Genomic DNA, 14,723 nt, shown 5'->3' on the forward strand with positions numbered 1-14,723 from the left:
CCGAATTGTGTACTCTGAGTTTTTTCAATTTTTTAACACAAATCAGACCCTCCGATTTATGTACTCTGAATTTTTTTCAACTTTTTCAATAGAAATCGGATCCTCTGATTTGTGTACTCCCACAATTTTAAAAAACACAAAAAATTACCATGTTAAAATATATCACTTATTTTACTTTCATATCAAAATTTTTTTGCCAAATTTTCCACCAATCGGTTTATTTTCTCAATGTAAATTTTATGATTTATCACTATAATCAACCACTTAATGAAAATTTAAATCATTGAAGGCCAAAAACATTCAGGTAATCATGCTAGTGCTACACTAGGAAAAAGAGCTTGAAGTCTCATCTTCTCATTAAGATGCAGGAAGCAATTAAGTAGAAACAAGTGTCTACCCATAAATGCCGAAAGTTGAAAATGCAAAGACACAACAAAGGGAAAAAAAGAAGAAGTAGTAAAAGCCAAATTTGAAAAGAAAGGGGCGAAAGTGCAAACCCCGGACTGCAAATCCGGAGAACAGAGCAATCGATGGGGGAAATAATTGAAATTTGGAAGAAAAATAAAAAAAAGAGAGAGAAAATATGATGAGATGAGATGAGGAAAACGACAGATTTGGCCCACGTCAGGTATCTAATCCTAAGCAAAGAGGGGGAAAAGAGATAAGCATTTAGGATCGTAATCAACGGGTAGGATAAGTTCCCAATGGAAATAATAAATCATCGGCGATAAATCAGAACCGTCCAAATTACACAGATCGAAATAAACTTAAAATAAAAACCCTTGATTTTGCTCCCTAATTTGTTTTTGTTACTTTCTTCTTCAGCTTCCTTCTCCATCTTCTCCATTTCCCAATTCCCAATTTCCACCCCCACACACACTCCATTTTACAACAAAACCACCTACTCTTCACTCTCTCTCTGTAATAAAAATCTCATTTTCTCTCTCTTTCTCTCTCTACATTTTTTTTCTTTCTTTTTTCTCTCTCTGCCGTAAATCCACCCCATCCATCTCCAATTTTCGAATCTACCCCTCCCTTTCTCTCTCCATGGACCCATCCTCGATCCCTCCATCAGCAGGTCCGGCCACCAACACCCTCCCCATGCCAACCATCCCCGCCACCGTGCCCTTCCTCCAGGAGCCGAACAACCACTCTCCTCCGCCGCCGGCCAGCACCGGAACCAACGCTGCTCCCAGCCACCCTCCCTACGCCGAGGTCAGCTGAATTTCGCTAATTCCTCAAAGCAAAACCCTGGGTCCGGTCCTCTAACGGTTTTGATATTGTTATTGTTGTTGTTGCAGATGATATACACGGCAATCGAAGCGCTGAAGGAGAAAGAGGGTTCGAGCAAGAGAGCGATAGCGAAGTACATAGAGCAAGTGTACAAGGAGCAGTTACCACCAACTCACTCGACTTTGCTCACTCACCACCTCAACCGACTCAAGAACAACGGCATGCTTCAAATGGTCAAGAAATCATATAGGCTTCCTAGATCTGCTGACGCTACCGACCCTAACCCTTCTCCTTCTGGGTCCTCCAGGCCCAGGGGACGCCCTCGTAAGGCCCAGATTCAGCCCCAGCCCCAATCACAGCTCCCCCAGCTTGAGGCACAGCCTCAGCCACAGCTGGCTGGGAATGTTAATGTTAATGTCCCTCAGCAGCAGCAGCAGAATGCTGAGCCTGTGTGGGCCGCGCTAGGGCTTGCAGATGAGCCTGCGGTGCAGCCTGGCTCGGAGCTGAAGAAGAGGGGTCGTCCGAAGAAGAATGAGGTTGCACCAGGTGCTGCGGAGACGCCAAATACAAGCCTGGCTGTTGCTACGCCGGGTCGGAGAGGGCGTCCTCCGGGCTCGAAGAACTCGAAGAGGAAGCCTGGTCGTCCTCCGAAGGCTTCGCCTGCTGGTGGTCCGGCTGCTGCTGCTGTGGCGGATGCTGCGGCTTCTGGGGGGCCTAAGAGGCGTCCGGGCCGACCGGCCAAGAATCAGCAAGTGGCGACTCCTGTTACGTTCGCTGCTGTTTCTGATCCTGACGCCGCTGTGACTGCATTGCCGCCGGCTCCCGTGGTTGTGCCTGCCGGTGGTATTCCTGTTGCTGGGTCTCCCAGGCCCAGGGGACGCCCGAAGAGGATTCTTGGTGAGGCTGTCACGGGTGCTATAATTCCTGTTGCTGTCGGTGCCACTGGCCGCGGAAGGGGCCGCGGACGTGGACGCGCTCGCGGTTACGGCTTCGGTACCTTCGGACGTGGACGTGGTCGCGGGCGTGGAAGGCCAGTTGGCCGCCCGAGGAAGGTGATGTGTTTTTCTTGCTGTGTTGACATGAATCATTCTTAGTCTCTGTGATTTTTATGTTTTTTGCATTGTTTGAGTAGTTAAGGCGTTGTGTTTGTGTTAGATTTATGAGCTATATTTGGAGTAAAGTTTGGTTTTTTAGGATATTTATGCTTTAAATTCTGTACTGGATTGGTTGCGTAAATAGTATTTAGTACAATATCTTCTTTGACTTTTATAAATGTCTTATGTTTCATTTTTGGGGGGGATGTTTTGAGGGGATTTTTACCTGTAATTGAAAATGATTTATTTTCTGGTTTTTCTAACTAGTGAAGTTTGGAGAAAAAGAAAAATAATCATTTGTAAATTTCTTGGTTACAAGTTATTTTTTTATTAATTGTGTACAGCTTACTATTGTTTGTTTTAATTTCGTTTATTTATCATTAGAACTTTATGTAGAAAAAAGAAAATTGTAAATGATTTTTATAAGACATGCATAATTTCAGAGGAACGAAATTATGCAGTCTGAAATTTGGAATGAAATTATGCATACTTTCAGTCTAAAAAGAACGCAAAAGTTCTATATGAAACTCTTTGTTGATTTAAATTTGTTTTTTTTCCAAGATGGTTTATATTTGATGTTTTGATTTAAAATGTTTTGGTTATTTATATGTTTTTCTCTGTATTTTATATTTTAAACGTCAAATGTATGAACTGGAAAGTTTGTGTTTTTTAGGGATGAGTAAAATATTTGTTCCGGACTTTGTTTTACAATAAGCATTTATTTCCTAATTTTCAATGACTAAAGCTAAAGCATTTGTTTTCCTAATTCCAAAAGAAACTACAAGTCAGTCATATATATTAATTTTCAATGACTTATGAATTCTGTTTTTCTGTTTGGGGGCCTTGCATGGAATTGAAGTAGAGAATGATATTTCCTCATAATCACGCTTCTAATTCAAAATAAAGTTAACTATTTTGAAAACATAAAAGCCAGTCATTTATTTATTGCCTTTTTTTGTGTTTTTTGTGTTTATACCTTTAGTCAATTGTTTACAACTATTTTGTTATTAAAAACATTCTGGGTTTTAGTACCAAGATACATTTTTGAATATATTCCTGGCTTCCTGCAGTTTTACTTTATTTCTTTCATTCTTTGGTGATGTTCACTTTGAAGGTGATTTTGGCTGAAAATGTTGTGGTAATATATGTCTGTGTAAGAGATTTGAATTTTTTGTTTAACTTACAAGTTTAATGTCTATAACTATTGTGAAGTTAATTTAACATGACCGATTTATGCAGTTTGAATTAAGGAACTTTTTTATATATAAATTTTACTGGTTTTGTGTTGAGTTGAATTGTTTTAATTACTTTATTCATTTTTGTTACACATTTTTCTCTGCTCCTTTCTTTTTGAGTTTGGAAATTGTTTGTAATCATATTTTTCACACTTTCTGTTTCATCATTTTGGTGGATAGGGAGCAATCTTTTTATAGCTGCTAATGTTTTTCTTTCTCAGTTCAAGCAATTGTTCAACATATGCTAGATTTAACGAACTTATTTCTTGTGAATTTGTGTTTTGGATAATTTAAATAAATCAGTATCAGACTCATTCTGTGAGTGATATTTGTTTTTTTTTTTCCCTCTAAAGCAGTCTAATTAGTATTTCACTTTCATGTTTCTTTTGGAGAAATAATTACCTAGAATTACAAAATGAAACAGGGAGGGTTAATTCCTCCCCCCCCCCCCCCTTTTTCAGACTCAATTTCAAACAAATAAAATTGCTTTCTCAATTTATGGATTTAGCTCTCTTTTCCCTCACTTTTTTGTTGTTGCCTTTCTTTTCTTTTCAGTGAATTATGTGGACTAATAAAATTAATATTACATTCCAAAATCAGTTTTGATTCTTTTTATAATTTTTTATATAAGACATTCTGTAGTTTTATTTTTGGTTGGTAAACTTTCATTTGAAGGTTATCGTTACTGCAAGGTATATCTGTTAAAAAATGCTTGTTGACATGCATAATTTCATTAATTTGATAGTAAATTCTGCTGTTTGGAACAAGAAATGAATGGTTCATAGAAAAGTATGTTGAAGGCTGATGTTTGAAATTATTTTTATTCTCTATATAATTGAGTTTTTTCACCCTGTATTATAAGCTGAAACGTTTGATTTACCTTATTATTGCTACTTTTATACTTTTCATTTTTAGGTTTATGATGCTTATTCAGTTTTTGTTTGCATATTATGTTACATTGCCAATATACTTTTTATTGTTAGAGTTATTATATCTGTGTTATGATTTATGAGCTAAAAACATGAAATGCATGAATTTATCAATTTACTTAATTATTCTTGCTTGTTCTAACTTTTCTGTGTTTCTGTGTTTCTTTTTTTTTTTTTTAGGGTGGAGGGAATTAGGATGTTGTGGAGATTGTTCTTGTTTGCATATTATGCTTTCCAAAGTTATTACTTTTCTGTTGAATTGAACAACTTGAGTTAAAGAAATTGTTCTTAATTTTGTATTTTATTGTATCAGTTTATTGCCAATTAATATACTTAAATTTTTAGTGTTATAAAGTTGAAATGTTTGATTTGCTTTGTTTTTGTTAGCTGTCCTTTTAGTTTTGGGTTTTTGATTTTGTAAATCTTGGCCGTGTGAAAATTTCTATTGCATTATTTTTTGTGCTAGTATTATTTCTATTGCTTCTGTGTCATGAATTGGAATGTTTGAATTGCCTTGTTGTTATTACCCTCCCTCCCTCCCTCCCTCTCCCTCTCTCTCTCTCTCTCTCTCTCTCTCTCTCTCTCTCTCTCTGGTTTATTTATTTTTATAAATTGTTCTTGTCTGCACAATACACCTATATTGGATAATTTTTGGTTGACAACATACTTAACATATTATTTGTGTGTTATGAGTTGAGATACTAGAATTACTTTATTATTGATACTTGTCCTAGATGTTTCTGCATTTATAGAAAGTGTTCTTGTTTCATATTATATTGTATAAGTTATATTGCTAATACAGTTATCAAATAGTTTCTTTGTTATACAGTAGTTGTTAGGCGTTTATTTCTTGTTACAGTTTTTATGTCTGTCTATACAAATTTGAATTATTTATTATCTGACCTACTTTCTTTTCTGGTTTTCTGAATTTTGTAGAAACTTTTCTTGTTGTATATACATCATTTTTTATTGCCAATATAATTTCCAAAGTGACTGTGTTTTGACTTGAAATGTTTGATTTATTTTGCTCGGTTTTCTCAATTTATAAAAATTGTTGTTGCATATATAAGCCAACTTTTTTTTTGAAACTTCCCTTTTATTCTAAATTTGAAATCCTAAATGCTAATCATCAAATTTTAACCATAAAAAATACATTTACAATAAAAAATTGATTAACTTTTGCTAATGAAAAGTTGCTTTTCACTTTTCTATACTTATTCATTGTGATATTATTGTTACGTTTCCCCTTATTCATTCGGATTTCTGGATATATAGTAATTATTTCTTGTTTTCATATGTTGAGAATCAATTTTACAGCCAATATACTTTCTTTCGAAAGTTATTATTTGTTTCACATTGAAATACTTTATATGCTTTATTGTTGGCTGGGAAAAGGTTGGTCTTCCAAGGTTTTTTTTTTTTTCCTTCTCCTTTTTCTGTTTGTAGAAATTGCTCTTGCGACCTATTCATTGCAATATGTTTACTGCCAAGTTCTTTTAAGATATTATTTCTGTATTGTAACATGAAATACTTGAATTATTTTATTGGTATTGCCTGCTCTTCCTTCCCTCTTCCCCCTTCCCCTCCTTATTTACGGAAATTGCTCTTGTTTATAAATTACACTGCATTAGTTTTATTGAAAATATAGTTAAAATTATGTTTGTGTTATACTTGTTGGAGTTTTTATTTCTGCCTAGAAATTTATGGATTCTTTTATTGTTTTCTGTCCAACCTTTTCTCGTTTTTTAAATTTATGGAAATTGTTCTTGTTACTAATCACGTTTTTCTTCTTTTCATTATTTTTACTGCCAACAAAAAACTTATTTATGTGATGAGTTGAACTACGTGAATTACCTTATTTGTTGTTCCCTATTCCCCTATTCTAACATTTAGGGTTGCTGAAATTATAGAAATTGCTCTATCAAGCAATATTGTTTATTGGCAATTATGTCAGTTTTTATTTCTGTGTGATACTTGGTAAATATTTTATTTTTGTCGTATAAGTGCAAATTGTGAAATACTTCAGTGGGTGTTAAAATTATTACTATCATCCTCTCAATTATAACGTTTCTTGTCAAATAGATTTTTCTTTAATTGATATTGTGGGTATTTTACAAATTAAAAATTCATACTCAATAATATGTACACAAAAAAAAAAAATCATATTTGTAATTTATGACTGTATATTAAAAAAAGTTCCAATAATCTTTTGTACTAAATAAGCAAGCTTTGTGTACTATTTAGGTATAATATTTCAGAGAATATAATTTCTTGAAGAGTAATGCTAAGGAATTACCTTCTTTCAATCAATATCATCTAATTTTTTTAAAATTACTTTGCTAATTTTAAAATTTTGACACTAAATCATAAACTCTTGACAGTAAATTATAAATCCTAAATTCTTAAAAGAATAAAATTTTTAGAATTTAAAAAGAAAAGTTGACTAATATTTGACTAAATAAAAGTTAATCCCGAGGACCTTTTCTTTTTTGAAACATGTTTTTTTTTTAACTTTGAGTTATTGACTTATTGTTATGTGTCTTATGCTTTTTTTTTTAATTTTTGGTTACTTTTAACACTTCAACTCAAAAACATTAGCTAAAAGACCAATACTTTTTTTTTCTTGTCCAATTAGTTTATTATTGTTACCTGGCCTAGGCCTTGTGTTTTTGCCATTTCTAAAATTTGAATTTAAAGACTAAAATACTTATCATTTTGATAACATTTTTTTCTTGTACAATTAGTTTATTATGATGTCGATAAAAGTAGATTACTAGACACGTTAGTACTTATTAAAGTTTTTGTGTACATGTATCATAGTCCATTTTTTGGAAGGCAAGTTTTTTCCTTAATTTCTATTGCCAATTTTGTTATTCAAGTATGAGTTAAAATCCGAATTACCTTGTTATGCTTACGGTGTCATACTTTTTTCTTTCTTTCCACCCCCGGATCATTTTTATTGCCAATATAACCCCCCCTCTCTTTTGAGTGGGTGTTTTTGTAGTTGACGAAATTGTTTTTGTTTCCATACTTTTTATTGGATAATTTTTGTTGCAAATATGCTTTCTTAAAATTACATATTTTATTTGCTTTTCATTTTTGTTTTATCCTTTTTTGGGGTAAGTTTCTATATATTTTTCTTATTTGCATATATTCATTTGCATTACTTTTGGTGGGATAGGATATAATATTGGCGGGTACTTCACAAAATGAAGATCTCCGGAGGAAGCTTGAACACTTCGTAAGTTTGAACGTTCCTTCTCTTTTTATTTATCTATTGTTTATGGCTTTAAGCCGTGGAAACAGCTGCTACTGATACAATTATCAGGTTAGGCTGCGTATATTATACCCTTTCAGGGATCTTGCGTTAGCGCAGGATACTCGTGTATTGCAGGCTGTCCTTTTATTTATTTATTATTAAAAAAAGGCTACATTTTCACATTTATGATGGTCATAATTTTGCAGCAAGCAAAAGTGAAGGAATCTCTGGCCGTGCTTAGGCCTTACTTCAACCATGAAAGTCCAGTAACTGCACTTGCAGCACTCCAAGAATTGGATGTACTGGGAACTATGGACCTCAATGCACCCCTAAGAGATGAAACTATTCCTCAACAACCACAGCAGCAGCTGCCTCTGCAGCAGCAGCCGCCACCGATGCAGCCGTCGCCATCACCACCACCACCGCCTCAACCGCACCAGCAGCTGCCACAACCACAGCTCATGTTCCCACAGCAATTCCACCAGTTTAACCTGCCGCAGTTCCAGCAGCAGCCACCGCAGTATCAGCACCAACACCAGCCCCCACCCCAGCAGCAACTGTTCCATCCATAGGGATTCCGGCAGATGCTAGGAACAATGACGTGATCCTAGACCTAAATTTGATTGTGAAACAACTTGTACAAGTGTTTGTTTAACAAGGCATATTATGAGGGTAATAGATTCGTAAATCAAGTAGGGAACTTAGTAGTACTGATTTTTGTGTTTGTTGTTGTGCATCTTTCTAGATTTACCCTCCTCTTCAAGTAATATTTTAGATTTTAGAGTACTGATGATTCTGTTATTCAAGTAATATTTGTTTGACTTTGACACCTTACTGGAGTTACATTATTCTCTTGCGTATGTTGGGTACCATTTTAAAGCTCCTAGTCTGATCTCTATCCCTCCCACTTTCTTTCTCCCTTTTCTATGCTCTTTTCTATTATTATTATTATTATTTAGTAGTATAGTAAGCAGTAGTAGTAGTGTTATTTCTTCCATATGATATAGTTTTATAATCTTAGTTTCAAAATTAAGATATAAGGTGAGAACAATTAATTATTCCAATTTATTTTATGGCATGGGTAAATATAAACTTCAGCTATATTTCATTGAATCTTATAACATTATAACTCAGTGTGTTTATTATGTCATAATATATTTATTTTTCTTATTTTAAATCTTTTATAGTCAAATTTCATAAACAACATAATCAAATTAGATTTACATTAGATTTCCATGTATAATCAAACTTTACATACAACACAATCAAATTTCATAAGTTATATTATCAATTAATATTTACATTTAGGAACAACATTTGATTATTATGGTGTGAAATAATTTGATTATTATGATAAACCCTATAAACTTGATAAACCTGGTTTTTCTGTTGTATTTATGATAAACTTGATTATTATGTTGTGAAATAATTTGATTATTCGATAGTGAAATATTTGATTATTTGGATGGTTGATTACTTGCCTAAAATAGAGTTAATAATCCCTAAATTTACACTTGCGACTAAATATGATATTAAGTTTTAGAGAAATTCTCCATATACAAGCATTTTTTTATACAAGTCTTTACAAGTTATTATATTAATGCGCTTGAACGTTACTACGTTACTGCACGTTCTTCTTCCTCTTCCTCTTCTTCTTTTTTTCTTTCGTTTCTTACTTTCTCTTTCTCCTTCTTCAACCGTTACTGCACAATTTCACTGCACCGTCTTCTTCTTCTTGCTGCACATTCTTCTTCCTCTTCCTCTTCTTCTTCTTCTTTTCTTTCGTTTTTTGCCTTCTCTTTTTCCTTCTTCATTTACGTGCTTTTCTCTTGTCCTTATTCTTGATTTCCATTATTTTTTGATATCAAGCTCTGAAATCATTTTTGAAGAAGAAGAAGCAGCAGAATATGAGGAGGAGAAAGAGAAAGAGTTCTGAATTATGCATAAAGTGTCCTTTGGGTGTATTTTCTATAATCGTTTGGGTGTATTTTCTGTAATCGTTTGGGTGTATTTCTGAAGTTTCATTATTTTCAAAACGATTTCAAAGCTTGATTTCAAAAACCATGAAAATCGAAAAAAAAGAAGTAAGAATACCAGTAATAAACGAGTAAAACAACTAATGAAAAGGCAAAGAGAATAACGAAGAAATATCGTTTGGGTGTGTTTTCTATAATCGTTTGGGTGTATTTCTGAAGTTCTATTATTTTCAAAACGATTTCAAAGTTTGATTTCAGAAACTATGAAAATCGAAAAAAAAGAAGCAAGAATACCAGTAATAAATGCAAGTAAAACAACTAATGAAAAGGCAAAGAGAATAACGAAGAAATATCGTTTGGGTGTATTTTCTATAATCGTTTGGGTGTATTTCTGAAGTTTCATTATCTTCAAAACGATTTCAAAGCTTGATTTCAGAAACCATGAAAATCGAAAAAAAACGAAGCAAGAATACCAGTAATAAATGCAAGTAAAACAACTAATGAAAAGGCAAAGAGAATAACGAAGAAATATCGTTTGGGTGTATTTTCTATAATCTTTGGGTGTATTTCTGAAGTTTCATTATCTTCAAAACGATTTCAAAGCTTGATTTCAGAAACCATGAAAATCGAAAAAAAACGAAGCAAGAATACCAGTAATAAACGCAAATAAAACAACTAATGAAAAGGCAAAGAGAATAACGAAGAAATACATGGAGGAGGAGGAAGAAGAAGAAGGAGAAGAAGAGGAAGAGGAAGAGGAAGAGGAAGATGAGTTGTTCATAATCCACGGTCAGTGAAGAAGAAGAAGAAGAGGAAGAGGAAGAGGAAAAGGAAGATAAAGATGAGTTGTTCATAATTCACGGTGAGTGAAGAGGAAGAGGAAGAGGAAGAGGAAGAGGAGTCGTTTATAATTCACGGTGAGTGTAGCGCTTTGGAAATTAAATAACGCATTAAAAGACTTTAATGTGTAGCAACTTGTAAAACTTGTAAGTCAAAAAGACTTGTACGTGTAGCAAGCCTCTAAGTTTTAATTTATTTAATTTGGTCTCACAACATAGCGTTTGTGACTCATTAATTTTTGACATTATTTTTGTCAAAAAACCGTCTGACGATTATTCTTCTAAATTTTCTAACGATAATTCAAAATGGCAATTCAAACTTTCTTTTGCCTTAATTTGCTCCCTTTGAAGCATTAAACCTTCGCTTAAGGATTTTAAAGACTCCTTAAAACGTAAATTGAAGGAAAAAGTTATAATTCTTATGTCAGATAATTGTTAAAAAGTCTAACATATATGATAGTCGTTAGTCTATCTCAATACATTGTTAATGGTTTAAAAACTAACATGAGTTACAGATGTTATGAAATTAAATTGAATTAATTAAAATTTTGAGGTTCAAATTAAAACGTGAATTAGTGACCAATTTAAATGTTAACTCGGTAAAATAATATATATGTAATTATAATACATAATAAATATATAAAAATATGTAACGACTAATTTGTAGTATTCATAGAGTATTTTGTATTAGTGAGATTAACGACATTCTTTTTTATTGAGTAGACTTTTAGAGAATGATTAATAAATTATATGCAACACTATCTTTACATTAATTTCTTAAACAATTTTAGATAAATATATTAGAATATAGTTAAAATGATTCTGTATATCTTTATTATTTTATTAAATTTATAATTAAATTTTTATAATTTAAGAAAATTTATTTGTATTCTTACATTGTTTTGAATTTTGTGGTTAGAGTGCCAAAAATCTTAGAATTAATAAAATATTTTTTCTCAAATTAAAAATACCCCATTTAAATGTTAAATTCTTAAACTTGAACGTCTTTTCGTTTTCAAAATTTTTTATTAACTCTAATATTTTTGGATTGATAAGAACGTAAATTACAAAATTGATGATGATGTAAAGATCTAATTGAAAAAGTTTAAATTATTGAGATCTGATTATAAATTTAATAAAATTATATATACAAACAAATAATAATTTAACCAATATGAATTATTATGACATGGCATCATATATTAATTTAAAATAATATTTTTCTACATTACATAGATTATTACACTGAGTGTAAAAGACTAAAAGCATGTCAAGGTCCATATCTTACAGAAGAAAACAAATATGAATTTATATAAAAACAATTTTTAAGTATGTTATATAAGACAATTTGTATTATTAAAAAATATAAAATTACCCCTATCGACTTATGTTAGTATAATATTTTTTACAACTGTGACGATCATGTTTTAAATTGTTAAATGTTGTCAAATTTATTTTGAAATTATAATAGCGTTCTTTTTCTTTATCAATAAATTAAATAACCTTATATTATTTCTTTCAAAATATATAACTAGAAAATAGCTCCCGCATAACATGTTTATTGCACTTGATTCCTCTACCTTATATGTGTTTTCAATATAAAATAATAAGTAAATATTTTATAGGGATAAGTATGGTTTTGGTCCCTAAAGTTTTCAACTAGAATCGAAATTGTCCCTCATCTAATTTTCGATATAAAATCGTCCTTAACATTTTTTTTTTCGTATTAAAATCGTCTTTTTTAATAATTTTTTTGTTTTATTCCTAAACTACCCCTATTCCCATTTTAATAATAAAAATTATAAAATTTTAAAAAAAGAAAATGCATGGGGGGTTGGGGAAGAAAAGGGTATACAAAGGGGGAGGGGAGGGGAGGGGAGGGGAGGGGAGGGAAGAGGGGGAGGGGGAGGGGGACGGCGCCAGGGAACCTTCGTCGTCGTCGCCGTGACCTCATCGTCGCCGCCGCCTCCTCCAAAACTCTGATGATGATGACGATGAAGGGGGAAGGGAAGCCGCCGTCCCGCCGTCGCAGTCTTGCCGTCCCGCCGCCGCAGTCTCGCCGTCCTGCCGCCGCCTTGCCGTCTTCCGGCACCGCACCGCACCGCACCACCGCGCCACCATCAACTTCTTCTTCTTCTTCTTCTTCTTTTTCTTCTTCTACTCTCCTCGCCGCCACCACATGAGGAACCACCGTCCGCCGCTGTCTCTGCCTTCTGCATCTCCTTCTTTGTGCTTTGAATTTCTGAGAAACCACCATCTGCTTCTTTGTTGATTTGTTGCTTTTTGTTTCTAATTGTGTTAAATTTGTGCTTGAATTTGTTGATTTTCTGTTTCTGCTTCTCTGTGTGGAGGTGGGGGTGGGGGGAAGGGAAGACGCGCGGGGTGGGGGTGGGGGAAGGGGAGGCGGGGAGGGGGAGGGGACGCGGGGTGGGGGGAAGGGGAAAGGGGGGAGGGGGATGGCGGCGGCGTTGGTGGTGGTGTTGGTGGTGGTCGTGGTGGTGTTGGTGGTGTTGGTGGTGCTGTTGGTGGAGGTTGTGGCAGTGGTGTTAGTGTTGGTGGTGATGGTGGTGAAGGAGGTAATTGTGTTGGTAGTGGTGAGGGTATTTTTGTCCAAAAAAATAAAATAGACGATTTTAATACGAAAAAAAACGTTAAGGACGATTCTAAATGAAAAATTAGAAGAGGGACGAATTCGATTTTGGCTGAAAATTTTAGAGACCAAAACCATACTTATCCCTATTATTTATTATACAATTTTTATTGAATAAGTTAAACGTATATTTTTATTTGAAGTAGGACTTTAATATATTCTAAAAGTAATAAATTACTAACAACGCACTAAGAAATGAAAATAATACATTGTTAAAAAATAATAAATATTCAAAGGCAACAATAAATAAAAATAAATCGGATAGATTAGTAGGATTCATTAGATATTAAATCGGATTAGAATTAGAAAAGTTTTTTTATGTATGAAATTTCTATTTTAAATTCAATTTCTTTGTCACCAAAAAAAGATCAATAAAGAATTCTAAGAACCTTTAGTTACTTTGTAACATTTGAACATATTTAAAAATTAAGAATTTTATAGATAAAAATAAAACAAAAATTAGACAATATATCCATCCCATCTCTTTTATTTAATTAGTAAGTGCTTAATTTTATAATGTGCAAACATTCTTTGCAATCAACTCAGTACTCAACTAATTAATGAAATATTCATATCATTAGTAGTGAGTTTTTTTTTAGGAAATTAAATAGTACTTCTTTTTTTCGAAGTATTATCTGAAACTAAGATGTATTAGGGCTTGGATATAAGATTTAAATGTCTTTGAAAAAAAATCTGACCGAAATTCAAAATGGTAATTTATCCGACGTCTTCGTCTAAATAATGAAAAATACATGCAAGAGACTCTGATACTTAAATCAGTAAGAGTTTAAGCATGTTTTATGTCAGATTAAACTAAAAAAATACATGTATGTTAAAGTATTTATAAAATAGTAATGTTGAATTTAGTTATTTCTTAACAATGATTTCTAAATATTATAGATGGTTACTCCTTACAGAATAAGAGGTTATTCTCTATGTTATTATATGAGGGTGATAACCGAAATAGTGGGGAGGAACACTTACCTTGCTTTTTGTTTCGAGAGTTACCTGAAACGTTGATTTGGACCTAAACGTGAGGTCCAGATTCTTTTGTATGGCAGCGTCCGACCTGTTGATGCCAAGGTGTTGCCTGTCCAAGTTTCTCGTGAGGAGGTGGGGGGTGGTACCTGCAAGAGACTCTGATGCTTAAGTTAGTAAGGGCTTTTGGCTGGTTTTAGTTGATTAGAACGTGAATATACCTGAGGGGTGCCAGTATATTCATAGTAGAAAATATAACCATTTTTTTAATAGTTTCACATTTGTTGGTGGATAACCGTTTCCTTTATCTTGGGAATTTGTTGAGATTTACCTTCTAGATGAAGTAGAGATAATAAGAGATATTTAGGAAGGTAGTTACTTATTTTAAATAAACAGGGCTAGACCCCTTGTCGTACCCAACCTCTTATGAGGTCGGACAAGTAGAAGAGGCCACCCTTTTTGGGTGGGTCTTTATCCTTATTTGGCCCGACTTTATGTTTTGGGCCAGGATATGAACAGTGCCCCTACTC

General features: G+C 33.3%; 1 protein-coding gene across 1 annotated transcript; it reads left to right on the forward strand.

Annotated features, from left to right (window-relative positions):
• The first annotated feature begins 802 nt into the window (after nucleotides 1–802).
• On the forward strand, nucleotides 803–8,610 carry LOC112802306 (uncharacterized). Its single transcript, XM_025845451.3, has 4 exons — nucleotides 803–1,215; nucleotides 1,302–2,285; nucleotides 7,673–7,732; nucleotides 7,957–8,610. Exons 1-4 carry the CDS (start codon nucleotides 1,048–1,050, stop codon nucleotides 8,320–8,322), a joined length of 1,578 nt encoding a protein of 525 aa, XP_025701236.1. The 5' UTR covers nucleotides 803–1,047; the 3' UTR covers nucleotides 8,323–8,610.
• Nucleotides 8,611–14,723: the final 6,113 nt, after the last annotated feature.

The sequence above is a fragment of the Arachis hypogaea genome, chromosome 5 (assembly GCF_003086295.3).
Source record: "Arachis hypogaea cultivar Tifrunner chromosome 5, arahy.Tifrunner.gnm2.J5K5, whole genome shotgun sequence".
Taxonomy (NCBI): domain Eukaryota; kingdom Viridiplantae; phylum Streptophyta; class Magnoliopsida; order Fabales; family Fabaceae; genus Arachis; species Arachis hypogaea.

Coding starts and splice junctions, on each gene's coding strand:
- LOC112802306 (XM_025845451.3), top strand. CDS start 1,048: ATGGACCCATCCTCGATCCCTCCATCAGCAGGTCCGGCCACCAACACC. Junction 1,216..1,301: donor GCCACCCTCCCTACGCCGAG/GTCAGCTGAATT, acceptor TTGTTGTTGCAG/ATGATATACACGGCAATCGA. Junction 2,286..7,672: donor CAGTTGGCCGCCCGAGGAAG/GTGATGTGTTTT, acceptor TTGGTGGGATAG/GATATAATATTGGCGGGTAC.